The 27,916-nt window shown below is 58.4% G+C and overlaps 1 protein-coding gene across 5 annotated transcripts in view; it reads right to left on the reverse strand.

Moving 5' to 3' along the window:
- The window catches only part of CACNA2D2 (calcium voltage-gated channel auxiliary subunit alpha2delta 2), a 138,238-nt gene that overhangs the window by 1,691 nt on the left and 108,631 nt on the right, over window positions 1-27,916 (reverse strand). For 2 of the 5 annotated variants that reach the window (XM_029242944.1, XM_029242943.1), the window contains exons 5-35: window positions 22,480-22,524; window positions 18,935-19,076; window positions 15,563-15,694; window positions 15,312-15,369; window positions 14,329-14,379; window positions 14,098-14,197; window positions 13,837-13,995; window positions 13,492-13,599; window positions 13,316-13,394; window positions 12,674-12,723; window positions 12,395-12,484; window positions 12,113-12,184; window positions 11,833-11,907; window positions 10,529-10,603; window positions 10,378-10,449; window positions 10,216-10,287; window positions 10,047-10,108; window positions 9,060-9,136; window positions 4,974-5,034; window positions 2,809-2,906; window positions 2,510-2,600; window positions 2,340-2,402; window positions 2,106-2,209; window positions 1,720-1,818; window positions 1,539-1,627; window positions 1,305-1,352; window positions 996-1,067; window positions 740-892; window positions 543-595; window positions 367-422; window positions 106-232 (exon numbers count right to left, since the gene is read on the reverse strand). In XM_029242944.1, coding sequence (XP_029098777.1) covers window positions 106-232; window positions 367-422; window positions 543-595; window positions 740-892; window positions 996-1,067; window positions 1,305-1,352; window positions 1,539-1,627; window positions 1,720-1,818; window positions 2,106-2,209; window positions 2,340-2,402; window positions 2,510-2,600; window positions 2,809-2,906; window positions 4,974-5,034; window positions 9,060-9,136; window positions 10,047-10,108; window positions 10,216-10,287; window positions 10,378-10,449; window positions 10,529-10,603; window positions 11,833-11,907; window positions 12,113-12,184; window positions 12,395-12,484; window positions 12,674-12,723; window positions 13,316-13,394; window positions 13,492-13,599; window positions 13,837-13,995; window positions 14,098-14,197; window positions 14,329-14,379; window positions 15,312-15,369; window positions 15,563-15,694; window positions 18,935-19,076; window positions 22,480-22,524 — 2,633 coding nt within the window. Of the gene's footprint in view, window positions 1-105; window positions 233-366; window positions 423-542; window positions 596-739; window positions 893-995; window positions 1,068-1,304; window positions 1,356-1,538; window positions 1,628-1,719; window positions 1,819-2,105; window positions 2,210-2,339; window positions 2,403-2,509; window positions 2,601-2,808; window positions 2,907-4,973; window positions 5,035-7,848; window positions 7,870-9,059; window positions 9,137-10,046; window positions 10,109-10,215; window positions 10,288-10,377; window positions 10,450-10,528; window positions 10,604-11,832; window positions 11,908-12,112; window positions 12,185-12,394; window positions 12,485-12,673; window positions 12,724-13,315; window positions 13,395-13,491; window positions 13,600-13,836; window positions 13,996-14,097; window positions 14,198-14,328; window positions 14,380-15,311; window positions 15,370-15,562; window positions 15,695-18,934; window positions 19,077-22,479; window positions 22,525-27,916 lie in introns of all 5 variants that reach the window. The other 3 variants (XM_029242942.1, XM_029242939.1, XM_029242940.1) reach the window with 2 other exon arrangements.

Here is a 27,916-nt window from a genome sequence, read left to right on the forward strand (position 1 = left end):
AACAGACCCAGTACTACTTCGGTTCGGTGAACGCCTCCCCTCCCTTCCCCGCTGCAGCCCCGGCCCGGCCCGGCCCCGCCCCTCTGGCCCGCTGCGCGCGCGCACCTGGAGCAGTTTCCGCAGTCGATGATGGCGTTGTAGGAGGCGTTCACCGAACCGAAGTAGTACTGGGTCTGTTTCATGACGCAGCTGCTCTCGCGCACCTCGGGGTTCCCCTCAGCCTCCGCGGGGTCTGCGAGGGTCCAGAGCCCCTCAGCTGCACCCCTACACCCTGAGCCTCGCTCAGCCGTAAGCCCCGCCCTCCCTTTGGAGTAGGTCTCAGATTGGGGAGGGGCTTTGAGGAGGGACCTCCAAAGCCCTACCTACCTGCCTGGAACCAGCTGTGGTAGATGAGACCATAGAGAAGTTGCTGGAACAAAGACCTGCAGGGCATGGGTCACCGAGTGGGAGTGGTCAGGCAGAGGCCAGTACCGTGCCCCATTTCTTTCCAGCCCTCCTGCCCAGGGAGCACCCTCCCTCTCCCATTTCCCCTGGGGACTCACCAGGCCGCAGCAGAGGTCCACCAGGCTAGGTTAAGGAAGTCTGCAATGGTGGGCTGCAGTGGAGAGAGTGGCATGGGCTCCCACTGCTGCCCCTGGACCTGGTTCACCCCCAGCTTTCTCGTTAGAGGTAGGGGGTCATCTGTGGGCAGGTCTCCCAGTCCCCCCCCATCTGCAGGCCAGGCATTGCTGGGGCTCACCACAAAGATGCCCCGGGGTGCGGCACCCAGGTTGCCCGGGGGCAGGGGGGCACAGGCTGCCTGATAGTCGTAGGACTCCTTGCGGGTGTAGAAGGAGTTATTGTAGAGTGCCAGCATCAGGTTGGCATCCACCTCACTGAAGAATCTGCCCACCTGGGGATGCCGGGAGGCAGTGGTAGTCACAGGGCTGGCAGTGCCATATCCCCAGAAGGCTCAAACCCGGACCCTCTCCTTCCACCCTCTTCCTGACCCTCACCTGGTCCCACTGATGGTTCTGGTTTGACAGCACCAGGAATCCCCCATCATCAATGAGGACACAGAGCAGGTCCTGAGAGGTGGGAAAGGGGGAGGAAGATGGGGAGGGGCTCCAGCCCAGCCTTTCCTCCACAGACCCTGGCAGTCCAGTAGCTGAGTGCAGGGGGCACCATTCCCCCAGTTCTGGTAAAGCTGTGAAGTCAGGGTGGGATGTTGAGACCCACTGGCTAAGGGATGGGATGGGCTAGGAGCTGCATTTGGGACTCAGGTGTCCAGGAGTGGGGTAAGCTAGGGTTCAGGGCACACGCACCTCGTTGTTAACCTCGCAGTCCATCTCACAGTGGCTGTTGGGGCCGCACTGCTGGGCAGAGAGCAAGGACCGTAAGTGCCCACCAGTTTTCCTCCTCCCATCACCCTTTATACATCGGGGACCCTGCCTCCCCATAGGCACCAGAGCCACTCTGAGTGGGAGGACTGGTAGGGGTTCCTGGGGACTCCAGAATGGGTGCATCTGGGCTTGCTGCCCTCATCCCTGACCAGATACCTTCTGAGGCTGGTCCTGGTGGGTACGGTTGCTGGCTAGCACCTTGAACTTCTCAGCCCAGGCCTCTAGGTCCAGCTTAACGCCTACCACTGTGGGGGAGAGCAAGGGGCCATCAATGCCCGCCTACCTGGGCAGCACACTGCCCATTTTCTCTTTCCCTACCTCCGCCCTGGGTATTCACCTGCTGGCCTCAGTGTGCGTCCACCTAGGCTGAGCTCCACAGCCGTGCTGACGAGGATGCCCACCGTGTCATTCTCCAGCTCCAGCGGCCTTAACCGGGCTGGGGGTGGGTGAGGTGGGGTGGTCAGGAGTAGGGGCTGGCAGCCACATGACCACTCTGTGCTGGGCCCTGTGAGCCCAGGAACCCAAGGCAAGGCTGACCTCAGCCTAAGCACCGGGCACCCAGCATAGAGTTTGGCACAGCCTAGCCCTCTCTTTATCTGCCCCATCTCAGCCAGCCAGCCTCGAATTTGAGAGGGACCTCAAAGAGCAGAGCCTCGCCCTGGCTGAACAGACAGAGAAGCCTCAGCTTCCCACCTGCGGCTGTGCGCCTGGGAGGACACTCACCATCCTGTTGTGGGGGCTTGAAGACATAGCCATGGTTATCCAGGCTGCGGCGGTAGAAGCTGGCATTGAAGGGCTCAGGGGTCTCTGTCCAGTCCTCAGCTGCCCTGGTCACACAAGAGGTTGGTGGAGGGGTGGCTTGCTGTGCTCTCAGCAGATGCAAGAAGGCCTCTGGGCAGCGGGACAGGCGGGGTCCCAGCAGGGGCAGGGTGTCGGATAGTGGGGCAGGTCACTTACTTGTTGGGGAATACGCGAGTGATGCCACCATCAGTGGCGGCGAACACGGCCAGAAGGCTGTACCTGGGGGCAGCAGGGAGGTGAGGTCACAGACCTACTTTCTGCAGGGCACGGCCAGCGCCTCTGGGCCCATCCCAGCCTCCTGCCCCCACAGGCTGGGTGGTGCCTACGTGTTGAGATCCTGGTCCCGCCACACGCGCTCCACCAGCTGCTGTGTGATGCCCGTGTCCAAGATCAGGTTGTGCAGAAGGAAGTTGTTGCCTGGAACAGGAGGGTTGGGGTGGAGGGAGGATCTTCTTGTGGATCCCTGCCCACTCTCCCCACTACCCCCAAGGCTCCGAACCTTCCCCATGACCTGCCCTTGGTTTGGGCCTCCATGTTTCCACACCTGCCCAGTCTCTGGGTTCCTCTGGGCTGCCCCCTTGCCGTCTGGCACTGCCCAGACCCCGCTGCCCCACCAGTCACTCACACTGCTTGGAGTCTGGAGTCACTTTCTCCATGAGCTCAATGAAGTTCTTCAGGAACTCAGTGTTGTTGTCTGAGGCATTCAGTTCCTTGCAATACTCTCTGGGGGTGGGGAGGGGCAAGAAGAGTGGGCTTGGGGGGATGCACAGGGCAATAGGGTTGAGGCTTCCCAACAGGCCTGCCTGGCCATTCGCTGAGAAGCCCAGGCCTCAGGGAGGGGCGTGTGTATTCTTACAGGCTGCAGTGACTATACGCCCAGCAGGTAACCAGGTCTGGACAGGGGCAGAACTGACCTGCTTAAGTGCAAGAAGCAGAGAATGAGGGTCTGCTTCCTCCACCCAAGCAGGTTCTCCCTTCTGGGCATGGCCCTGCAGAACCTCCCACCTCTCCTGTGTAGCTGGAGCTAGACGGTGCACCTGGGAGGCCCCAGGAAATGCCTCATGGCTGGCTCATCCAACTGTGTGCCATAGCGTTCCGTGGGCACGGTGGGTGGAGTCCTGACACTGGCTTAGTTGGTCTGAGACCTCATCCTGCTGCTTCCTGGCTGTGTACCTTTGGGCAACTCACTCAAGATCCCTGAGCCTTAGTGTTTTTCATCATACCACAGAGGGTGTCCCCAAGTCAGTGGGAACACGTGGCTCCTTGGATTGGCTGTTCCCTCTGCCCAGAGTGCTCTTCCCCCAGAGATGGACAGGCCAAATCCCTCACCTCCTCAAGGTCCTCTCTGGGCTCAGAATGTGGGTCCAGAGAACGTAGGGGCTGAAGGGAGCAGGGAGATCTGCTTGGGGTTCTGCTCCCCAGGAAGTCTTGGCAAGCAGTCCTTCTACCCTGGTACATGGAGCTATCTTTCCTGCCTAATCCCTCATCCATACCCCTGCCACCAGAGACCTCCTCACTGGCCTGCATGGCAGCAACTTTGTGGGAAATTTTTAAATGCTCTTCTTCCCGAGGCTGTGCTAGGGCCCAAAGCTTGATGAGGGCACCTGGGACTGAATCTCAGTCCCCACTTGCTCCCAGGGCCTTTGTGCAGTACACAGCCTGCACTTCTGTATGGGGAAGAACACACCTGATACACTTAGAGTGACACCCATACAGCTGAACTTGGGATACAAGTCACCTGCAATCCCTCCCCCTCACATAGTATGTACATTTACACTCACCCAACACATATTTATTGAGCTCTCCTGTGCCAAAGATACAGAGGTGACAAAAACAAACATGGTCCCTGCCCTCAGAGCTCCCTCAGGGTCCTGTGGGCCACACAGGCCTTTCCATACATTCCCACAGTCACCAATGCACACGGCCACCCCACATTTACACTTGGACTCTTACAAATGTACATGATGACTCACAAATACAAACACACATCTACAGAGAGTCACAGCGAACTTTGTGGGTGCATGCACGCACGTGCACACACATGGAGGTTAGGAGTGTCCAGAGCCCCTGTGTGGTACCTGAGGGTGCCCATGGATCTCTGTCAGTTGCACCCACCTGCCGTCATGCAAAGCCCAGGCCACAGGGGAGGGCTTCACCACCCGGCGGCCTGCTGGCCTCCTCAGATGTGGGCCAACACACAGAGGGTGTGCACACGAGGGTGCATGCCAAGGATGGTCCAGGCCCAGGCCTGTGCTGGGCCCTGATCCCTTACTTTCCAGAGAGCTCTTCATAGTCCCCATCCCCTAATCCTCCTCCCGTCCTCAGTGAGCCACCACACCTAGATGGGGCACTGCCGACAGGGGCTCTGGCTGGCTCGGTCACCACACCCACACAAACACTGACTGACACAGGACAAGGACAGGTGCAGGGTGGGGGTGGGGTGGGGAGGGCGCCACAAACCAGAGCAGCAGCTGCCCAGTGAGGGGCGTGCTGCAGACAGCCGGCGCAGGGCAGAAAGGGCTCCTTCCTGGTGGCCTGGGAGGGCAGGGAAGGTCAACAGAGAGTCCAGAGCCCTCCCGTCCGAGGCCTGGTGGGAGCTGAAGCTATGGGCACTGGTGCCTGGTGTGCCTACATGGCCCAGGTGTGCACACGGCCACACATACAGGGCTGTGCATGGCAGGGTGACACTGCACAGGACACAGACACATAGCTCCAGGCAGCAGTGCAGGAGGTGGGCCCAGGGAGGTCGGGTTGGGGGAGGACACCTCAGCAAGGCCACACGCAAGCTACCTGGGAGCAATGAAAACATGTCCTTCAGACTCAAAGCTGCTGGGGAGCAGGAACTCAAAATCTGCAACAGAAACGGGGGGTTATCCGGCGGGGGCTGGGGAGGCTGGAGGCCAGGGGTTCAGAGCTGATGGGGCTGGAGGGACAGGGAAGAGGGTGGCTTGAGGGAGGGAGACACCAGCAAAGAGGAAACCCGCCACTTCCATGTACAAGTTCGAGCCAGAGAGAAGGGGCGGGCGGGGAGGGCCTGTGGAGACTACAGCATCGCAGGAGGAGGGCAGTTATAGCCAATATGTTGCCCAGGCCTGGTCCTCTGTCGGCAGTGAGTCCCTTGGCGTGGCTGTATATGCTTCCATACGGCTGTATAGCACATATACACGGACATACACACACACATATATATACACACACTGCTATATATATGCATGGTCTGGGGGAGGCACCAGTCTCGCTCTTATCACATCCATAATGGAAAAAACCGCATGCTGAGCTTCCTTCCTCCAAAGAGACTCTGAGGAATGGAACTGGCTTTTGGCTGCGGAGTTTTATCTCTCTTTGCTGTAGCTGTTTGCATTTTGGTAGGTCTTGCTTTTATTCTGTGTCAGGCATCAACATGGCCAAACCGAGGGGGTTCCTCACGGGCACAGACAGTCCAACCAGAGACAGTGTGGGCAGCTGGGGGTGGGCTGCAGTGCATTGTGGGGGTCCAGTGGTCTTCCCTGGGGTAGGAGGCTGGGTGAGGGGAGATCCCTGAATGTTCCCACACTGTGAGAGGAGAGTCCGGGAGCTGGGAGGGCACAGAAGCGCTGCTCAAACATGAACACCCTCTTGGGCCGGGGGCATGAGAGCAGGTTCTGGTCTATCCAGAAGGCCTGTGTCTGGTCTATCCTTCCGAGGACCTGTCTGGGCTCAGAGCAGCAAGGGAGAAGCTGGGGGCTCCAGAGAAGGCATGGGGTGCTGTTGAGGGATCCACCGACTGGGCCTGTACGTGTGTGAGAGTGAGCACATATGTATGAGCGTGTATGTGCATGTGAGAGCACGTGTGTGTATGCATGAGTGTGGAAGCATGTGTGCAAAGGTCCCTGTGTGGGTCTGTGAGTGAATCTGGGGATGTGGCTACTAGGGCTCCTCTGGGGCCTCTCCCTGCCCAGCTGGGCTGGCCACCTTGCTGGTCTGAGTCTGGGAGGTGTCCCTCTGTTCTCTTACTCTGGGCAATGCAACTCCCTATCCTTTCACCCAGATTCCAACCTCTTTTTTTGTTTTGTTTTGTTTTTGCCACGCAGCATGTGGGATCTTAGTTCCCCGACCAGGGTTCGAACCCACGCCCCCCCTTCATTGGAAGCCCGGCATCTTAACCACTGGACTGCCAGGGAAGTCCCAGTGCTTTATTTTTGCAGAAGAGGGGTCTTCCCTGTTCCAAAATACTCCCACAGTGCACTGCAAGATTCTGGGGAGGGGGACTTTGGGTGCCTGGAGGAGCTGGGCAGTCACTGGTTGGACTGTTGCTTTCTGATAGGACTGTGAGGCAGGGTTTGGACACAAGCCAACAGGGAAGGGTTGGGGTGGGGAGAGGAAAAAGAGGAGAAAGAAAAAGAGGTGGGGGGAGAGGAAGGGAGACTATGCTATGGTTGTCATTGTTATCAGGGCCCTGCATTTCTGGGGTCACTGGGAGGGATGTAGGAGGGGGAGACAAGACAACTCAAGCTAGTGGGAGTAGGGCACGTCCTCCACCTCCACCCAGGCCAGTGGGGGCAGCTGGATCCCCTTTGCTGGACTAAGCTGGACAGGGCCACTAGGGCTTCTTAGGGAGGCCCTACTTCCCCATGCGGACTGGGGACAGGACATCTCCCCATGGCTCTCCATGGCCCATCTGCCTCGGTGTTCCGTGGGGGGGTCTCTCTGTCCACCAGCGGCAGAGACCCTTGTGTGCTGTCCTCTCTCACTCTTGTTCTTTGCCAGGGCCTGTGAGTTCACTGCCTACCTTTTCCCGAAGTCTCTGGCTTAAGTACCTCTGAGTGCCAGAATCTTTTTCTTCACCCCCAGCCTGATTCCCTCTAAGCTCCTTTGCTGGCCCTTGGGGTCCAGAAAGATCCCCTTCTGTTCCCAGCCAGGCCCAGGGGCCCTGAGTCTGCCTTTATTTCCCAGGGGAACACCTTCCATACCTGACCACTCTTCCCAGGAGCAGCCAGCACCCCAGGGCAGGGCTGGGCCAGTGGGCCTTTACAAAGTCACCAGGAGTAGCAGGGGTGGCAGGGGACAGGGGTTTCAGCACCTACGCCAGCGTTGGGTCTGCCTTGCTCTCCTGGTGGCCTGGCTGCTGCCCTATCCTGCCCCTGGGCCCCAGGGTCAGGGTGTGGGGCTTCCAAAGCCTTCTGTCTCCCCTTGGGAGGGCCGCCAGCTTGTGGAGAGAAACTGGAGAGATCTGAGAAGGGAGAATATCCCCGAGGAAGCCTCACATAAGCCCCTTTGAGGACTGATCTACCCCCTACATCTCAGGCCCCTTGCCCTAGTGGGTGGGAGGTGGTAGAGAGGCATCTAGCCCTGTCCCCACTGTTGAGTTGTCTTGGAGGGACAGAGGAGGTGGGGTGGGGGGCAGAGGCCTGCCCAGAGGGAGCCAGGAGGATGAGGAGAGGGCCTGAGCTCTCAGAACACGCTGGAGACCACCCTGCAGGCAGGGCCGGGGGAAAGGGCTGCTGGCTCTAATAGAGGTTTAGGGATCAGAGGAAAGGCAAGAACTAGAGGAGCCCAGGGGATGCTGGGGGGGAGCCCTGGAGAGCAGGGGTTTGGCTGGTCCTGGGCAGGGAGGGGGGCAAGCAGGGGCGGGAGGGCGGGGGGGGGGGTGGGGAGAGGAGGGTGCACTGGTTCTGAATATACTTGCCCTTCAGTTTGCTGATTGGCACTGGGACAGTCCACCAAGAGAGAAAGCGAGGAAAACAAAAACAACACAAACACAAAAACAAACGAAAAGGGGGAGGGGAAGGGGAGGGGCACAAACAATATTTTATTCAATGGCTGTTTGAATGAAAATATTGTGTCTCATCATCATACCGAAAGGAAACTTCTTGCAAAAAACGACATGAGAGAGAAAGAGAGAGCGAGAAAACTCAAAGGAGATGAGCCCCAGTCAGCCAGGCAGGTGGGGGGCGCCCGGTGGGGCCGGAGCCCCAGCCTCCCTCCCAGTGACCTCGGGCGGTGGGCAGGCGGGGCCACGGGCTCCAGAGGCCTCTGGGGGAGGCCCAAGGTGAGCAGGACATGCAGGGATGAGCCACAGGCAGAGGAGCGGGAGAGGGAGGGAAGGAAGGAGGAAGGGCAAGAGACAGGGAGGGTGGGGGAGGCAGGGATGAAGGCCCGAGGAAGGGAGCAAAGGAGGGGAAGGGGTAGGAGAGAAGATGGAGAGAGGAGAGTGTGAGAGGAGAAGAGAGGGGGAGAGACTGAATGGGGAGTGGGAGGGAGGGGATGTGGGAGAGAGAAATGGAGGGAGTGAGCAGAAGGAAGAGGGAGGGAGAGAAGGTGCGGGTGCAGGGAGGGGAAAGGAGGAGGCAGGAGGGCGAGAGGGAGCGGGAGGGAAGGAGGAAGGGCAAAGGGAGAGAGTGAGGGAGCAGGAAGGCGATGGAAGCAGAAGGTGAGAGAAGAGGTGAGGAGGAAAATAAGGGAGGATGAGCGAGGGGGGACAGAAGAGGGGGCAGGGTGGAGAGAGACCCGGGGGTGGTGCCACAGCGGGAGAGCGCTGCGCAGGGAGCAGGGGGCAGGAGGGATGAGAGGAGGGGGTGTCTTCCAAGAACTCAGCCCCCAGGCATGTGTGGGGGAGGCAGGCTAAGGAGGGAAGACACGGAGGAGGAGAAACCAAAAACAGAACCTCAATGGAAACCATGAGAGAATGGTCTGGAACCAAATCTGAGAAAAGGCAAGCATGCAGAGTTCCACAGACTTTCCGATGGCTGGTGTCCCAGCCTGCGGGCGCCTGGGGGGCGGGCAGATTGGGCAGGAGGGGCCGCCTGGCCGCAAGCGGCTGGCTATGCTGCCTGGGGCCAGCCAGGGTGCGGGGCAAAGGCGGGGGTGCAGGGCGCAGGCAGGGGCCGGGCCACTTACACTTGACCTGCAGGATCTGGTCACTGAGGTTGGCTTGGAGGTAGAAGGTGCTGTAGGGCGGGAGCACTAGCCCTAGGCTGGGGAGGAGGGGATGGGAGGAGGACAGGTCACTGCTGGAGAGAGGCGGGCCCCATTGGCACCCTCCTCCCCACGGCTTTGGAGCTGGGTGAGAGGCCCAGGCTGTGGCATCCCCTCCCTTGACCACCAGGGACACCTCTCCCTGGTTAGCTGTGAGAGATTCAGGGCCTAGGGGCCTGGGCCCTCCACTTCCCGAACTCTCCTGGAGGCCTCAGAACTCCCAGCCCCAAAGCAAATCCCCATCCCACCCCTCGCCCCAGCGGCCTCCCCCAGCACACCACCTGCCCAGCCAGTCTCCTCCAGCTGGCCAGCAGCAGACTCACAGGGGCAGAATACTGTCAGTGAGCTAGGCTGTGGGGATGGGGGTGGGGGTGTTGCCATGAGAGCGGGGTCCTTAGTCCCCAGAGACTCAGGCCATGTGAGAGCCAGCTAAAAGCAGGGCTGGCACTGTCACAGTGAGGGGCAGTCATGGGCTGGTGCTGGAGTGTGAAGGAGACCAGCTCTTGGGGCACGCAGAAGACAGTCAGTACACTCTCTGAGGCTGTGACAACTGCTGAGAGCAGGCCGGTGAACGTGCTGAGGATGACCTCCTGCATGCACACATCCAGGGATACAATCCAAGGCGGGAGGGATGTAGAGAGGGTGGTGGGGAATGGGGAGGCATCAGATGCACTGTCATGTCTCCACTGTGCGCTCCCAGGAGATGCTGCTTGTTCATGAAGGGCCAGCGAGGGACCCTTGGGACTGAGCACCCAGGAATGAGAAGTAAGCAGCCCTGGCTGCTGGGGCCCCACTGGGATCGTGGTCACAGCCACTGAGAACTGGCACACGGGGGTGGGGGAGGGAGGGGCAGCTAGGGCTCTGGGGCTGCCCTGCCCCTCCCTGCCTGCCCAGCCTGGCTCCACTCACCTGTAGTTGGTGCTCCTTATAGGCACCCAGGTGTAGTTCCGCATCACCTCATCTATGTACCTCTGGGAGAAGAGGCTGGGTCAGGTGCTTGGGGTAGCAGGCTGGGGTGGAGTGGGGGGTAGGAGGGTGTCCACCCTGACCTTCTGTCCCCCTTCTGCCACCTTCTCACCTCATCCAAGGACTTGACCAGTGTTCTGATCTGTTTGTGGCCCTTGTTGCCATCGATCATGCTCCGACGGATCTGGAAGGGTCAGAGACGTGAAGGGTGGGGCCCCTACCCTTCTCTGCTCTGGATGCCCGCCCCCATCCCTCCTCCTCTTCTTCTCCTTACCTCCTCCTTGTTCTCATCCTCCAGCTCTGCATCCAGGAAGTCCAGGGTCACAGGCTCCCGGAAGTTGGTGGTCTAGGGGAGGCAGGGCAGGAAGTCAGGACCTTCTCTCACAGGGTTTACCCCCCATCTGCAGGCCACCCACCTGGCTCACCTGGGGCTTGAGGTTGGGGTGCAGCAACACGTAGCCATTCAGGTCAATGGCAAACACGTAGCCGTTGGCTCCAAGCTGGGGGTATAGATAGAGGGGCTTAGGGCCTGGAGGGTTGGGCAGGGATTTCCTGGGCTCCAGAGCTCTTCCTCATCCTGCCTCCCACGCTTCTGGGGGGTGCCATCTGCCTTCCTGGGTCAGGGACCCCAACATGCCGCTCGGCCCCAAGCCTACCTCTCAAGCCAAGTCCAGCAGGCTGGTGCCCCTCATGCACTAGCCCTGGCCCATGCTGGCCAGCTCTGTGGGACCTTAATGTGATTTGGCCTTCTCAGCCCCTCCCCCGGGTTCTCATGGCGCTATCAGTCAGCGGAACCTCTCCACCTCCACTGGCCCCACAAGGCTGCTGTTGCTCTCCCCTCCTCTCCCCACTACGGCCTCTTCTTGGTCCCCATCTTGGTAGACCGCAGGGGGACGAGTGTACCCTTGGACTACCTGGGGTGTCCCTTCCAAGTGTAAGGGAAAGAAAAGCAGGACTCTGGACTCACCCCTTACCTCTCTGAGGCAGTTTTCTCACTGCAGATGGAGGCCAAAGACTTGGGGCCTTCATGTGGCTCAGGTTTAAGCATGCTGACACACATCTCCCAACCTTTTCACAACCAAGTCCCAAACTCTCTTTGCCATAGGCCCTGGGTCAGCCACACTGATCTGGCCCCTTCCCTGGCTTATGATTCTGTTTTTCACCTTCAGGCCTTTGCCCAGAGAGTTCCCTTTGCCTCCAAGGTATGCCTTCACCTCCTTTCTACCCAGGACACTCCTGCCTATGTGACGGACCAGGGGTCGACAAACTAGGGCCCATGGACCACATCTGGCCCGCTGCCGGTTACTGTACTGCTGTGAGATAAGAATGGTTTTTACATTTTTAAATGATTGAAAAAGAGGGATTTCTATTTCATGACTTGTGAAAATTATTTGAAATCCAAATTTTAGTATCTACAAACAAAATTGTATTGGAACATAGCCATGCCCATTTATTTATGTTTTGTCTCTGGCTGTTTCCTCAATGCAGTAGAATTGAGTATGAGTATGAGTATTTAGGCTGGCAGAGACTAAAATATTTATAATCTGGCCCTTTACAGAAGTTTGCTGATCCCAGTTCTAGGCCCAAGATCACCTCCTCTGGAAGCCTTCCCTGACCGCCTGAACTCGGAGAACTCCACAGAGGTGTGGGAATCCCCATCAGCCTCTGCTGAGCCTGGCTTGTGTCCACAGGAGAGGCGGAACAGGGAGATGGGCAGGTAGACACTCACCGTGTAGTTGGGAGTCAGCCTCTTGATGTCATTCAGAGCCACGTCAATGCCCATCACGCCCAGGATCAGCTGGTTCTGGGAGCAGAGGCAGGGGGTCTGCAACAGGCTCAATTCCATGGGGGGAGCCACCGTGCCCAACTGCCCATGCCCATGGCCTCAAGCTGCTGCCCCTGTCCAGTTTAGAGGCCTGCCTATCCGCGCTCCATCCCAGACCTGTTTTGGGCATGCACAGCTCTCGAGACCCAGGCGTGACTAGCCCTTCCCCAGTGGGGAACCTCACCTTCTTTTCCCCAGGGCCATCCTGCGTCAGGTTGAAAACAGGGAGGGTCCCTGTCACCACCAACCCCAGCCCCTGAAGGGAGAGGAGGAGGATGGGTCAGACTCCTGTGGCCAGCCATGCCCCCACCCTGAGTGTTCAGAGCAGGGGTGTGGGGACAGGCCACCTCTCTTTCTCCTCTGTTTGGTTTACCACCATAAGGGGGCCCTCATGGGACCTGACCCTGTGGGCACATCCTGGGGGGAAGGTCACCAGCCCCACCCCTTCCTTGCCCCGAGGCCTTACCAGTGCATCCTCGTACACGTTGGTCCATTGAACCTGCTTGGCCTCCTTGCCCGCCAGCACCATGGGCCTGCCCAATACATCTAGATATTCCTGGGGAGGTGGTGGGGGCAGGGGTGGGGCGTCATGAGTCTGCCCCTCCCACTGTATCTTCCCTGTCCTGCCTCCCCATGTGTCAATTAGCCACCAGGGGGCGCTCTCATCACACAGCAGCCCATGGTTCCCACGACCCCGCGAAGCAAAGACAAGGGGCTGGGAGGAGGGGCGCCCCCACAGTCTCACCTGCGTGTTGATGCGAATGGCACCGATGGAAGGGATCTCAAAATAGTAACCTGTGAGGGAAGGGGAGGCAGAGGTGGGCCTGGGTGCTGCTTGGGATCCATGGCACAGGAGGCCCTGTACCCCGGGGTGTGTCTGCAGCCCTGACTGGTCTCTTAGGTTCCCTCTCTTTTTGGTGTCATTTCCTCTGAACTCATGTTCCTTTAGTGCTCCCTGCCATTACCCTGTGAATGGGACCAATGACATGGAAGGGGCTGTGAGTGTAGGGGTTTAAGGAAGCAGAACTGGGATGAAAGGAGGAGCCTGAGGCCTGAAGTCCCTCATTCTAGGATGGCAGTGACATTCAGAGTCCACCTGGAGGCCAGGCCCAATTGCATGGAGAGTTAGATTGACCAGAAAACAGATGCAGGAGCAGACAAGCTAGGGACAGATGAACAATGGACAGTCAGATAGGTGGAAAGAGGCTGAGTCAGATGGACAAGTTAGCCACATAGAGAGATGACCAGTCACATATACAGAAAGACAGACACTGGATGAACAAGCAGCTGGAAAGCTGGACATATGAAGGACACGTGGACAACCAACCCAATGGATTGGCAGAACACGGCAGGCAGGCCCTGTGGCAGTGACACCCGGACAAGGTACCTTTGTTGGTGCAGGCCATCCACTGCAGGGGTGTGACGTCATAGTTGTGCTGCCCCACGGAGAAAGTAAACACGCGCACCTGTTTGGGGCTTGAGGTTACTGCCGTGGCCGCCAGAGGACAGCCCTCCCCTGTACCGGGCCAGGTCAGGGCAGCCCCCACCTGGGCTGAGCCTCACCGTCCGGTTGGGCCAATTGTACTTCTCAAAGACGTCCTGTACGCGGTCCTCACCGCCGTCCGTGAACATCATGATCATCTTATTACAGTTGGCACGAGTGATGTTGGACTGGGCAGGAGTAGGTGTGGGGTCAGGCAGCTTTCAGCCCCTCCCTGGTCCACAGGTGGGTCTCCTTCCCCGGAATGGGCCTGGCCCTCTGGCTCCCCTACCCCACAGTTGACAGTGCTATCTGCCCAACCTGCCTGTTGGGTGCTAACAAGGTCATCTACCTTGATTTCCCTGGTGTCACCAAGCCTGGGCCCTTGCCTGTCCCTGGCCACCCGTTCGCCCACCCAGGGGGCTCACATTCTGCAGCTGATCGAAGGCATACTCAAAGCCGGCCTTGTAGCCTGTGGTGCCCTTGGCCACCATGCCCTGCACAGCTTCCTTGAACACCTTCTTGTTACGCACGTTGGCCTGAACCAGGTGTGTGAAGCATGACACAGGCTGTGCCTTTTCATTGAACTGCAGGGACAGTGAGAGTGGTGAGTGGCCTCAGGCTGGCCTGGGCAGGCAGGGGTTGCATGGGGCAGGAGGGAGTGCCCGCCTACCGCCCTTGCCACTCACGGAGGCAACGTTCACATAGTCATCATCAGAGAGTGTGTCCAGCATCTCACAGACAGATGTCTTCATCAGCTTCAGGGTCAACCCGCTCACGCTGCCACTCCTGGGGGGTGGGTCACGGAGGCGCCCGCTCGGCCTCAGGTGTTCTCCTGCTGCTTCCCCATCATGTTCCCCAGCAGCATATTCTAGTCCCTAGCCCCGCCCCCACCCCACCCGCCAGCATCGCTCACTCACACATCCACGATGATGACCATGTCCTTGGGCGACGAGGCCCCCTGGATATACCTGCCCAGGAGAAGCCTCAGTTAGGGCCAGCCTCACTGAGACCTTGTGGGTTCTTCCTTCCTTCACCCACATACTGATTCAACATGTTTCTTTTTTTTAATTTTTTTTTTTTTCGGTACGTGGGCCTCTCACTGCTGTGGCCTCTCTCGTTGCGGAGCACAGGCCCCGGACGCGCAGGCCCAGCGGCCATGGCTCATGGGCCCAGCCGCTCCGCGGCATGTGGGATCTTCCCGGACCAGGGCACGAACCCGTGTCCCCTGCGTCGGCAGGCGGACTCTCAACCACTGCGCCATCAAGGAAGCCCAATTCAACATGTTTCTATCGAGCATCCATGGCATGGGTCAGACAGGGTTCTAGGCACTGAGGACACCGCATTTAATAAAGCAGACAGTCCTTGCCCATGGCATGAGTGACCTGGTCCCCCAACATGTGAACAGCCCCAAGGAGGGGTGAGCAGGTGATCCAGAGAGGCTAGGAGGCCTGTTCCATGGCCTCAGTGGCTTGTCATTTCCCCTGGCCCAGGCTGAGGCACCAAGGGCAGAGTCATAGCTGCGTATGGGATTGAACAGGTGGCAGAGGAGGAGGCCAGGGAGTACTGCAGGAGAGGCAGAGCAGAGGGTAGGGGTGTCTAGGGCTCAGATGGGTACAGCAGGGGCTGGCCAAACCCACGGAGGACATACCCACCCTCAGGAACCCCCACTAGCCCAATCCCTCAGTCCCGAGGGGGTGGAGTGCCGGGCAGTGGACGGGGGCAGAGGCAGCTGGGAGGCCTGCCTGGGTGATGGGATCCATTTTCCAGTGGCAACGATGTGTGAAATGAAAATTGGATAGAGCTGGCTGCGCCCTGCTTGGAGGCCTGGTTATCAGGATGGAGGGGAGCAGGCGGGAGAGCTGAGGGGGTGTCCCTGCCCAGCCCCTCCTTGCTTGCTCACCAGGGTCTCCTTCGGACATCGTACAGGTCGATTTTCTTGGGGGCTCGCCATGGGGTGGCTGTGGGAGGAGAGGAGGTGACTGGGGACAGGCAGGGAAGGGCCTGGGGCTGCTGGCAGGCCTTGCAGCAGTGGCCAGGCCACCCCGCAACCAGCAAGGAGACCGTCCCGCCCCACGCACCCCAGGATGAGGGGGCGGGGAGATGGAGGAGGGTAGGGTGCTGAGTGGACTGGGGAGATGGGCTAGTGCTCACCTGGATAATAGCGAGTGACTCCCGTGGCACTGCCGAAGACCTGCCACAGGAGTGTGGGGTCCTGCCTGCGGTTCTCAATGAATACATTCTCCAGGGCCTCCGTCCAGTTGAGCTCATTGAGGATGACGGTTGCTAGGGGGGAAGCAGGGGGCTGGGGTGGGAAGCGCTTCGGCTGTTCCCGCGCTGAAGCTCATCACAGCGACACCCATGCATGTGCCTCTCACTTAGAAAGCCTCACCTGCTCTCTGCCTACCCAGGTCTCCCTCACTTCCCAGGGCTCAGCTGGGGCTGCACCAGCTCCTCCAGGAAGACATCCTTGTTCTCATCCCAAGAAACAGCTCAGCCTGCCCTTCGGCCAGGCTCCACATGATCAGGCAGGGCAGCTGTGGCCTGTGGCCCCTGCGGAGGGGCCACCCAGGTGGCAGGGAGCTATGAGCTGGGATGCCCATCCAGCCTGCTGCCTGGAGCTTGCGGCTGGTCCCCTGGGAGCTCACCCACTCAGCATGCACTCCGGGCTGCAGCCACAAGAAAGCAATTAAGGGCTCGATGATGGTGCTGGAATTATTCAGCTATTAAGGTACCTGATAAGCTGGAAGCCACTCAGCTCCATGATTAATCAACTGGGGCCAGGAGCAGGCAGGGGTGGGGGCGGGGGCTCTCGGAGGGACACGGGCTGTGCAATGATCCTGCTGCAACACTGGCACGTGCACTTCCACACACACACACACACACACACACACACACACACAGCCTGCGCTTGTATACTGCATGCAGGTATACAACAGGTGTACCTACATCTAACCTCTGTGTTTCCAGCCGGATGTGTCATCCCCTCACCCCCAAACCTACCTGCCCAGCAGCCTCACTGCTGCCATGGGCACAGGGTCACACATGCTCATACCTACACACCACTCTGCCCTTACAGGAGGACACCAATGGGTCCTGCTTTCACAACCCCCCACCACAAGTTACCCCACCCTCCCCCTCCCTCAACCTCTGTGGCTGCACAGGTGTGACGCCCTGGCCAGACCTAGCCCCCCACACACAGAGCAAGGCTTCTCTCAGATGGATGGACTCCATCCATCCGGCAACCCGGGCAGAGACTTGGGATGGCTTAAGCAGTACGCAGCCCCCCAACTCAGGACAGCCCTAAACCTGCCCAATGTGTGTGTGTGGCACATGTTCGCACATGTGCAATGTACCTGTCTCTGCGTGTGGGAAACTCAGAAAAAAGAGCAGGAGTTGGATACCTGCTACTGCCAGGCCTCTGTATCGCACCCCCTCCCCTGGGGGCTACTTCTTCCTCCAACTTCTCCCACCTCCTTTCTTTCCGGGTGGAGCCCTGACACCATCACCTCTCCCTGAAGATCCACTCCCCAAACGGGAACCAGAGCACGTCTTCCAAAGGCTCTGCTCTTCTTTTCAGAGAAGAAACCCTTAGAACAGATGAAGAGCTGTGATTTATTTTTTACTTTATTTTATTTTTTGGCTGTGCCGCCTGGCATGCAGGAGCTTAATTCCCCGACCAGGGATCGAACCCGTGCCCGCTGCAGTGGAAGCGCAGAGTCCTAACCACTGGACCGCCAGGGAATTCCCAGAGCTGTGATTTAAAGATACAAATGCTCCAGGCTCAGCCCACAGCCTAGGGGGTGACAATATATTCTGGGGCATTCTTCCCTCTGCTCTCTCTCTCCAGACTGGGGGGCCTCTGCTGTCTTGTCTGCTGCCTAGTCCTCCCCCTCTGCTCTCACTCCCTTTTCTCTGGCCCTGCAGCTTCCCTTAACTGACCATAATGTGAAAACAAAACACATTTCTAGCATTGGTTGTGCCTACTGAACAGTATGTTATGGTCCCATTCCTAATTTAGAAACTTAGTGAGTTGTACAATTTCTATTTTTCTCTTTAAGGAAAAAATAAAGTCAGGCTCTCAAATGTTTCACACAGTACTGTCTGCCGTGGGAGAGTCTGCCTGGCAGGTCCCACCCCTCACTGGACCTCAGTTTCCCCATCTGCACATGAGAGGCTTAGAGCAGACAGACCATTCTGGGAGCCCCTCTAGCTGCTGTTGGCAGAGGGGTGTCCCTGACTCAGGTCAAGGGCCGAGAGGAGACCTGGCTGGGCTGTCCCTTCAGGTAGCCATGACCACATGCACGCTCAGGCATACACTGTGAGACACGCTTGTGCACACACTACAGCCCCCCACCTGGAAAGGGCGTGCTGCTCAGCCCTGTGACCACACACACACACTCATGTGCCCACACCCTCAGATCACACTGAGCTTGGAAATGGGGACCATGCCCCCCTCAGGCAGGCGATTACAGATTTAATTAAAAGTGACACAGTAAATAAAAAACATATAAAATGTAATTTGTGTGGGTAGTGAGGGGTGACTGGGGAGGGCGGTGTGGTTCCTGTTTTAATTAGCGTGCCTGCCTGTGATAGTGCCCCTCGACTGGCTCGGGCAGGTGGCCTGTGGGTGGCCCTTGTAGGGTGTGGGGAGCATCCACCCTCACTCCTGCCTGAGGCTGCCCAGAAGGCCCAGGAGGGGCCTCCCTGAGAACCCTGGAGAATTCCCTGCTTTCTGAAGTCCATGCAGAAGTTCTGGGACCTTTGCTTCAAGAACCTCCACCCAGTGGGCCCCTTGGATTCTGAGGCTACCCTGTAGGTGCCCATAGAATTGTGTCAGAACCAAGAGACTCCGGAGCCTTAAATCCTGCAGCTAGAGTTCCCCATTCAGTGTTTGACTCTTGGCCTCTTCTCCCTACACCTCCCAAGTTCTTCAGGAAGTTCATCCTCATGTCTGACTCAAATCCTTCTAGCTGTAGTGACCTGGTTTCCCCATTGTGCAAAGCTATACTGTCCCTGGAGCTTGGCATCTCAACCACCCTCTACTCAATCCCCCTGACCTCCATCTCCACCTCCCCCTGCTCACCAGGGAGAAGGAGGGAGGCGTTACAGGGTTGTGTCTGTGAATGAGAAGTTGCTCCCTGTCCTGTGCCCATCTGATGTGGTAGGTCCTCAACCCTTCCTGCATGGGGCCAGGGAATGGGAGAGGGTAGGGAGGAGCTGCTCTGGGGACAGGTGGGGACTTGGCCCAGCACGTGGGGGAAGAGTTGTGTGCATGCATTTGTGTGAGCCCGTACATGCATAGGGGTGAGAGGCTCGGTGTTCTGTGTCTTGCTGAGAGCGTGAGGCTGTGCCTGAGAGTGGCTCGATGCCTGCATGTGGGCAGGTCTGAGAGGTGAGCATGTGTGACCCTGGGTGTAGGGGGCTGAAGGTGGATGGGCACCTGGGACCTGGCAGTGCCCAGGCAGTGGGCCTTGCCCCGATGGTGGGTGGGAAGGGCTGCTCCCGATCACTCTGCACACTCACAGCCTTTGTAGATGTCCGTGGGGATCTGCACAGCCGTGTATGAATAGTTGACCTTGTTCTTGAAGTTTGAGTCCTCAACGAAGTCCAGCCGTAGGGTGCTGGCCTTGGACCCCCTTTCCACATCCTCACTCTCAGGGTCGTCCTGTGGAAAGGGACCCCCAACCATGGCAGTGTCAGGGCTGGGAAATGGTGGAGTGGGGTTGGATAGAACTGCAGGCAGGGGGACCAGAATCTAGGAGATAGGGGCATCTCAGAATCAGAGACTACTGCAGAGACAGAGAGATGGAGAGACACAGGGACAGAGAGACATGGGGTATGGACCCCTTGCCTGGAAAGCCCGTGACACCCACCTGCCCCACCCACCATCCCCACATTTGCTAAACCCAAATTCCAGAGCCAAGACCAAACCAAGCCCTTCCTCACATCCTTGAAAACCAATTATCAGCGAAGGAGGCAAATCTTGGAGCTAGAGAGGAGTGGGCTGCAGACAAGGCGGCCTCAGCACCCCGTCACAGGAGCTTTGCAACATACACCCCACAACTTGGTCCCACCTATCCCCTGCATGGAGTTCCTCTGGCACCAAGGAGAGGGCCCTAGCCCCGTCTGGGGGAGGGGCACCACCCCCTGCAGCAGGGTGGCTCTAGGGGCTGAGTTGGAGAGCGGGGAGTCCGTGGGAGAGCTGGGCTCGGGTCGGGGCTAGCACTGAGACCTGGTAACATCCAGAAGGAGGGTCTGTGGTGCCTGCTAGCAGAAGGACTATAAAGGCCCCCACTGACTTTCTAAAATGAGTTGCAGCCGTCTGACAGGTGCCAATTACAGCATCTCTCGGCCAGGCAGGCTGGGCATGCACCGTGCGCCCCTGCCCACCACCACAGGCTGGCAGGAGTGGGTCTGCGACTATAGTGTTGATGCCGCAGCCGAGGTGGGGGGTGGGCAGGCACGGGTGCAGGTGTGCAAGGGGGAAGGGAAGATGGAGGTAGAAAGTGAGGGGGAAGATGAAGAAAAGCCGGATGGGGAGGCAAGGAGAGATGGAGAGCCACGCGAGGTAGGCGCAGAGCTGGGGGTCTTTGTGCCCTGGGAGGAGGGAGCATAAGCAGCTGAACCAGCCACATGTTCCCTCACTGCCCCTCAACGCCCCTGTGACCACCTTCAGCACCAGGCTCAGCTCATTTCCTCTCCCCAGTGGATCTCACGTGACGGCCGACCCCACTGCTCACTGGGTCCTGGTCACACCCCTCATGTTCCTGCCGCCAGGCTGTCTGTCTGGGGAAAGGGTGATCGTGCCTCCCCACCCAGCCAGCTGTGCTCTCCCCACCCAGGGAGTGCTCTGGGTGCACCCTCAGGCCTGGGGAATGAATTACTGCCTGGATGGTGGGTGCAGCTGGCTGGAGGGCCTGCAGCAAACACCCTTTTCATCTATCTCTTCAAGATTGGATTTTGTAACAGCAAAATCCAAGCCATCTACTGCCCTGCCATTGCCCCTCACCCAGTGTGCCACCCCTCTGCCCACCTCGGCACACCCTAGCCTCCTAGAAGCTCCTGGATGCTGGGTAAAGCTGGGGCAGGCAGCTGCTGAGCATGGAGGCCAGAGCAGGGAGCCGACCACCCCTGAGGTGTGAGCCACTCACGTTCTGCTGGGAGGAGGGGGAAGTGCGGAAGAAGAAAGCCCCCGAAATGTCAGCGGCAGATGAAGGGCGCTGGAAAATTTAATCTCCCAACTTTCCCAACTAATGTGACATTTGGATTCTGTTCTGATAAGCTATCAGCTGGCGAACTTTTTCCTTCCTTCTTTCCCTCCCTACCCCCACCTTCTGCCTGGTAATTTAAAAGTAAATGGTCTAGAAAGATCTCTAACTGTACCTCTGGCAAAGATTAAAAAAACAAAACAACGTTAACAGGCAGGAGAGTTGGGGAATGTGTGCGTGCTGATATTTATACCGGGGCTGGGAGGGCTGGGATTTTGGCCTAACTGACCCTGGCCCAGCCCCACCCGGGGTGAATCTCCCACCCTGTGCTGTCCCTAGCCCCCCAGCAGACGTCCAAGGGGCTGGGGGCAGGGAGTCAGTGATTTAGAGCCAGGGGTTGGGGGCTGCTGGGAGCAGGGAGTCCAGGGAGGGGGCCGGGCACCGGACTGGCCAAGGAGACCCCTCAGTGTCACCCCGACGCCCAGGGGCTTTGTACGGTGGGCAACTGCAGTCTCCTGGTTTATATTTAATGCACTGATTGCTAAAATTACAGCCCGCTGCTGAGGGGGGTAAGGAATTAGATTCAGGGTCTAATTAAAGGTTTGTTCTTCATTTGAATTTCAGATTCCAGCTTTAATTTTAGCAACTTCTCTGGGAGCCACGGAGGCTCAGCCAAGGGGGAAGCACACCTGCTTTAGCCCACCCACCCCTCCTTCTCTGCGGCCCTGCCTGCCTGCCCTCCTGAAGGCTCACCAAGGCCAGCCTGGTACCACAGACCCTCTGCAGGAATCCCTTCCTGCCTGCCCACCTCTTGGTGCCACTGGATACCTCCTGCTCGCCCCAGGCAACTCCCCAGGCCAATAGGCCCAGGAGTGGGAGTCTAGCTGTTGGGTCTTCTGCACCAGTCAGCACAGGTGGGGCCCCAGAGACTGAGTTGTGACACCTCTGTTTACAGAGGAAATAACCAGGTTCAACTACTTTTGCCTCAAAAGCAGGCAGATGAATTTGGGCCTTGACAGGTTCACCAAAACAGTCTGTTCCATGTGCCCCACACCCTCAGACACTCTTGTCTCCTCTGTAGACCCCCTCACACCCCAAATGGTCACACTTTCACGTGAGTCCTCTGGTGATAGGGACCTCTCTCTGTCACAGGGCCACCCAAGCAGACGTGAACCAGTCAGTGAGGCAGAAGAGCAGTGTAGCTCTGGGTTCTCCGGTCAGTCCCAGCACCACCACTTCCGGGGTGGTGACCCCTGATGAGTCAGAGCCCTCTCCTTCATCTGAAGAACAGGCACAGGGACTGGGCTGCCTCTACAGCTGGGGTGAGACTGACTTAGCCCAGGGCCAACACTGATCATGGGGCCAGGCTGTGGGGTGGTCAGCACGTGGAAGCCACTTTCCCCTCACCACAGGGAAGGGTACCTGCACTCACCTGAAACACACCTGCATCCCGGCCCCGCCTGCCTACCTCCAGGAAGCCCTCCCCACCTGCTCCCTCTCTCCCCTACTCTCGCAGCACTCAGCATCCCTCTGTCCTCCCGATGCTGGTACCTGAACTGACCTAGGGGAGGAGGTCCAAGAGCCTCACCACCCTGCCCAGGGATGGGGCTGGGCCCGCCCCACACTGTACAGTGAAGCTGTGCCCCTTGGTGCCACAGAGACACAGCCCTGGAGGGGTCAGGGCCTCTAGGGAATTGTGGGCGGGGACCTGTGCAGCCACAACTCTGCAAGGCCAAGCTCAGAATGCTGAAGAGTGCTGAATCCTAACACTCATTTTACAGCTGAGGCCATGAGGTGCCAGAGAGGGGGGTGTGGCTCTGACAGCTCCCCATCCCTGCCAGCACGGGTGGGGGCACTTACCAGCTCAGCGTCGGCCTTGGCGTCATAGTACACGATGTCTTCCTCCTGGTGGGCAAGAGATGCCTCATCACTCATGGCCTCCTGAGGTGCGGCCAGGACCCCCAGCTCTAAGGCCTGGAATGGCCCCCTCAGATTCCTCTGGGGCAGAGACCGCCCCCTTACCCATCCAGAGCTGCCATCCAGGGAGGGCTGGATGAGTCAGGCTGGATGCCCCACCCACACCCCAGCCAGACCGTCCTCAGGAGCTCTCACAGGCACCAGGAGGAATGTGGTACCCCCGGTCGGTACCCCTGGGGCTCCCTGACTCTAGGATCAGGGTCTCTGCACTGCAGCCCTGCTGGGAGGTAGGGTCAGAGCCAGCCTATCTGCAGAGACTCTGGCTGAGGCAGTACCAAGGGAGAATTGAGGAAGATGGAAAAATAGAGCCGAGTCTGGGAAAGAGTGAAATAATGACTCGACACCGCATCTTCCAATTTCTTCTATTAAAAAGCCTGCTCATTACGAGCATGTACTTATTAATTATCTGTGATTTGTTGTGAAATGCAAGGGGGTTTACACAACAGGAGCGGGAGAAAACAAAGCCCGGCCCCTGTGCCTGCCTCCCAGCCCTTGCCTGCCTTTGCTAGCACCGCGTGTCCTGGCCTCGCCCGCCTGCCCGCCGCCTGGGTTCTCAGCCATCTGCACATCATAATCACCGGCCACCCCAGGGACCCGTAACACAAATGGGCTAATTTCATGTTTAATGATCTTTAATCAGAACTGAGCATGGCTGACAGCGGCTGCCAGAAGGTAAATCTGGTGCCATCAGGTGCCACCCGCTCAGGAGGGGCCACCCCACCCCTGCCTTGATAGGCCCTAAGGCCAGGACACAAGATAGGGCCACTGTCCGAGTCACCCTCCCCTGGTGCTCCTCAGCCCTGTTTTGTACAGCAAAAACCTGCAGCATGGCCCCGGAAGTCCCTTGTTCACTGGGAGCCTGTTTCTTTGTGGTCTGCAAATGGGGGTGATGACCAAGTGTGCTCCCAAGGGTCTGGCTGTAAAACAGCAAGCACAGAGCCAGCACTTACTCCATGGTGGGCCTCCCCTTGCCTGGGCCTGGCTGGGCCCCATGTGCTGTGTGATCGCAGGGCTGCACTGTTCCCTCTCTGAGCTCAGGCTCCTCATGGAGGGAGGGACTTAGCCTTGGTGACTGTCCAGGTGCTGGGTCTGAGGCCACGGTTTGAGGTGGTCGGTACCGGGGCTAGTTGTGGGGAACAGTCATGGGTTCTCTCCCACCAGAGGTCTGGGGGGTGCAGGCCACTGGCTGGACCTATAGGTATAGTCCAAGCATTCTGGAACATTGACTACAGGCCTGGCGCTATGCCTGGGCAAGACCACACCTCCTGATGACTGAAAGACCAAAGTTTCAGTCCTGTGAGGTATCTGCTGTGTCCAGCTAGGCCTCACACGCACTGCGGTACAGGGTTCTCCCAACAGCCCTATGACCCCGTTATACAGATGAGGAAGCTAAGGCAGGGATAAAAAAGGCATTGCACCCTGGCTCCATTCTGCCTTCTTGACTCATCTCCAACCCCTCCCACACCTGCCCAACCACCAGTCCAGAGAGACTGGAGCTCAGGTGGGCCCGGGGTGGGGGTGAGGGCCGGGGCCCAGGCTCCAGGGTGCTCAGCCTTTCCCTGGGCCCAGCTCTGACCCAAACGCGTAATGAAAGCTGACATTACATCGAACAGAATAAGGAGTTTCGGTTGATGAAGATCATTCCTGAACACACAAACCTATTAAACCGAGGGGAAAAAATATCAATTCAACACAGTCGCTGGCGAAAAGAAAATGTGATTTGTTATCTAAAAGGGGGTTATAAACACGGCTCTGATGCTCTTTCCCTCTGTAATGAAAATAGGCAGGCACAGTGGGAGGACTGCACATTAGAACATAGGGCTTCACTCACCAACTTTTTAGGCAAACCTGCAAGGGCGGGAAAGGGCATGGGTGATGGGTAGGGGTCGGTGGCTCTAGGCCTCCAGAGTGACCTTCACAGTGACCCTCCTCTGGGCTCTCCTCACAGACCATGCCTGGGTCCTGCCTGACCTGGGCTGTCCCTGGGACACCTGGCATTCACTTGGGCCACCCGTCCAGCTACTCCAATGGCTCCCTTTGTCTCTTTGTCCTGCTGTTTCATGGACTCAGTGGAGGATGAGATGTTGGTGGCATCAGTGACACAGGGGGAATGTATCACACAGAAGGATTCTAGCCCCCCCCCCCTTCAGACTGCAGGTGAGGCTCAGGAATCTGTATGCAGTCTTGGTGCCCCAGGGACTCGGATACACGTGGGCAGGACTCCTCCCTACCTCTCCCATCTTGAGAGGGCCCATGTCCCTTCCTTGGTAGAGAGTGGCATTAGCTATGGATGGTGGCAGGCACGGTCACATGTGTGAAAATACATTGTAAACCCAGCTGTGGTCACTATGTTTGATATGATGTGGAGCTGGGGACGGGGCAGGATGGGACCATTAGGGTCTGGTAGGAGGGTCTCTGGAAAGGCCTCTGTGTCTGCTTTGGGCTGCAGGTGCCCCAGTGTCCACCACTAGTGCCCTGTCTCTGGGACACAACAAAGAGGTGGTACCACCTAGCGATTATGTGCAGGGGACTTGGCAAAGGGTCCTGGCCTCAAATCCTGACCTGAACATGTGAGCTCTGGGATCCTGAGCAGTGAGTGAAGACTGAGGCTGAAGCCTTACAAGTCCCTGGGGCCCCTTGAGGCCTCCTGGAGGTCACCTCCGTCTCACCAATGAGGCAAGGGTGCCTGTTAAACCCTTCAGCCTCAGTAAGGCTTTACCTCAGGGTTTTGATTTTCCACTTGTAAAATCAGAATGATGATGCTAGGAGGACAGGGAGTGAGGCCTCTCCAGGGGTTCGGGCCAACCCAACCCATGAGTGGCCCCCTTAAGCTTGTAACTTCACAGGCCCGGGAGGGGTCTGAATGTGGAAGAAACCCTCTGGTTGGGATGAAACGTGTGTCCTTAACGTCCAGGGTACACACCTCTGACACCCCCTCCATTACGTGGTATTTTAGGGGCCATTTTGCACAAACTGGGCAGGGAGTGAGGGGAATCACCCCCTCTGAACTCACACACATGCCTCCCCCCAAAGTGGATTTCTGTGCATATATGACACATGAGGAGTGGGGCTAGGGGGCCCACACGGCCCTTGTTGTATAGATGACACACACACTCTCCTTAGCTGGAGCTGAGCCCAAGAGAGAGCATGAGGGATGCTGGCAGGTGGGCAGCAGGGTGAGGAAGTGAGAGTGGGGTGAGCATGGGGAGTAGCAATTGGCATCTACGTTTGGTGCCATGGAAGGCGGCTGCTGTGGCTTGGTCAGACCTGACTGCTGCTTGCTCACCAGGGCCCTGTGCAGGACCCAGGCAGCTACCCGGCTGCACCAGTGAGGACGCTTGGCCTTCCTGCCCTGGCTCACTGCCAGCTCAGCTCAGCCAAGAGGACTGTTTTCTGAGAGAGCCGTCTGTCGCCGGCTTGGCAGAGAGGCAGGCAGCAGGCCCTGTGGCTGGGGCAGACCTCAGGCCGGGGAGCCACCTGTCCTGTCCAGCCGGCTCCTTGGCCTGGCCCAGCCTTCGCAGCCTTCTCTTTAGGTTCCCAGGCAGAGCTATGTCTCCCATTAGACTCCCAGGGCAGGGCTTTGTCTCCTGCAGGCCCTAGGGCTGGCACTGAGGCCCTAGGGCTGGCACTGAGGCCCTGGAACCAATGGCCTCTCCTGCCTCCCCGACCCATGCCCTGGCCCAGGTCCTCCTTGGTGGCCATCTAGATAGCAGATAATGCTGGCACAATGAGGTGCTGGCACCAGGCACAGTGTCCGGCAGGCGGGCCATCTTCATCCACCCTAAGTGTTATGGGCACCAAAGCACCTGCTGCCTGTCTACAGCGGCCATGGGAGGTGCTGCCTGCTAACAAGGGCCGTGGTGTCCAAGGGCTGCAGCCAGGGCTGTGGCTACAGGTTCGCTACCCTTGCCATGGCAAGGAGTGTGGGGTCATGACCTGGGAGTAGGGAGAGGAGCATGGCTTCACATCCAGATATTTTTCCCTCACTCTCTTGTCCCTCTTGACCTTGCAGACTCCAGGATCCCCCAAGTCCCTGGGCTGGTGTCAATGGTGTGATTGTGTGTGTGTGTGTGTATGTTTGTGTGTATGTGTGTACACCATTGCCCGTTTCTCAGAGGTCTGCATGCAAACCTACTGTGTGCTATTGACACAGGCAGGGCCACACCCTACTGATCATGTAGTGGATTCCAGTCTGGCCCCATGGGTCAAGGGTTTCCTCTGTGCCCAGAACTGCTGACTGCCATCCTCCCCACCTCAGAGATAAGAAGACTGAGGCCCTGGTCACTCTGTCCACAGGGCACCTGGCTGGGCACATGGACAGGTGATGGGCAGCACTGAGTCAGGCTCAACTGCTTCTGGCCAAGAGAAGCCAGATGGAGCAGACAGATGAGCCCACTGGGCCACTGGCCTGGGGGAGCATGCACTGGGAACCATCTGTGATGGGGGCACCAAAGGCGGGTGCTGTGGGCAGTGGGGGCTAATCCTAGAGTTGTGGCCAGAAAGAGGAGCTCTAGGGAGTTAACTGGAGTGGGAGGTGTTGCCCTTCTGAAGGAGGTAAGGGTATTCCTAAGAAGGCCTGGCTTGTGTAAAGGGCCTGAGCTTGTCACTGGGTGTGTTCCTGAATGCTGGGAAGGAACATGACTCCTTATCTGTCACCTCCTGAACGTTGTTGGCAAGGACATAGTTTCAAGGGTGGGTGGTATGCCTTCAAGGGACAAAACACCATCCTTTCTGCAGCCTGAAGTCCCCATATCCCCCCTGGCATGGACAGCCTGCACCCTGGCAGCTCTCCCTGGCAGCCCAGGCAGGGCTGGCTGGCAAGTCAGCTAATGGGCCCATCATTAGCACTGATGGCTTTTAGCCTGGCTGCTGGGCAGCTCAGCACTCCTGGGGAAGAGAAGGGCCCTGACCTTGCAGCTGGAAAGGAGGGGGCGCCTACAGCTCCACTCTGCCCAAGATACCTGTGGGACAGACAAACAGGCAGACTAATGGACTGGTGGGGGTGGGCAACGAGCATCAGGCAAACAAGGCTGGGCCCAGCTGGCCCTGTGGTCACACCCATAGCTGGGGGCATCTCAGGTCAAGCCAGGGGATGGGGCCAGCAGAGCCCTCTTCTGCCTTAGGACAGAAGCACCCAGAGCCTATGGGCTGGTGTGGCCAGAGATGCACCCATACCATCACCAACTTGCACCTACATGGCCTGATGTGTGGACCGACCCTTTCACACATCACACCTGAGCTGACAGATAGTCCCCGACACCAGCTGGTCGTTTGCCAAATGGGGAAACTGAAGCCCAGAGAGGGGTGAGCCCTTGCTGGG

Source organism: Monodon monoceros, unplaced genomic scaffold (genome assembly GCF_005190385.1).
Source record: "Monodon monoceros isolate NGI ecotype Baffin Bay Population unplaced genomic scaffold, NGI_Narwhal_1 Super_Scaffold_3, whole genome shotgun sequence".
Lineage (NCBI taxonomy): Eukaryota > Metazoa > Chordata > Mammalia > Artiodactyla > Monodontidae > Monodon > Monodon monoceros.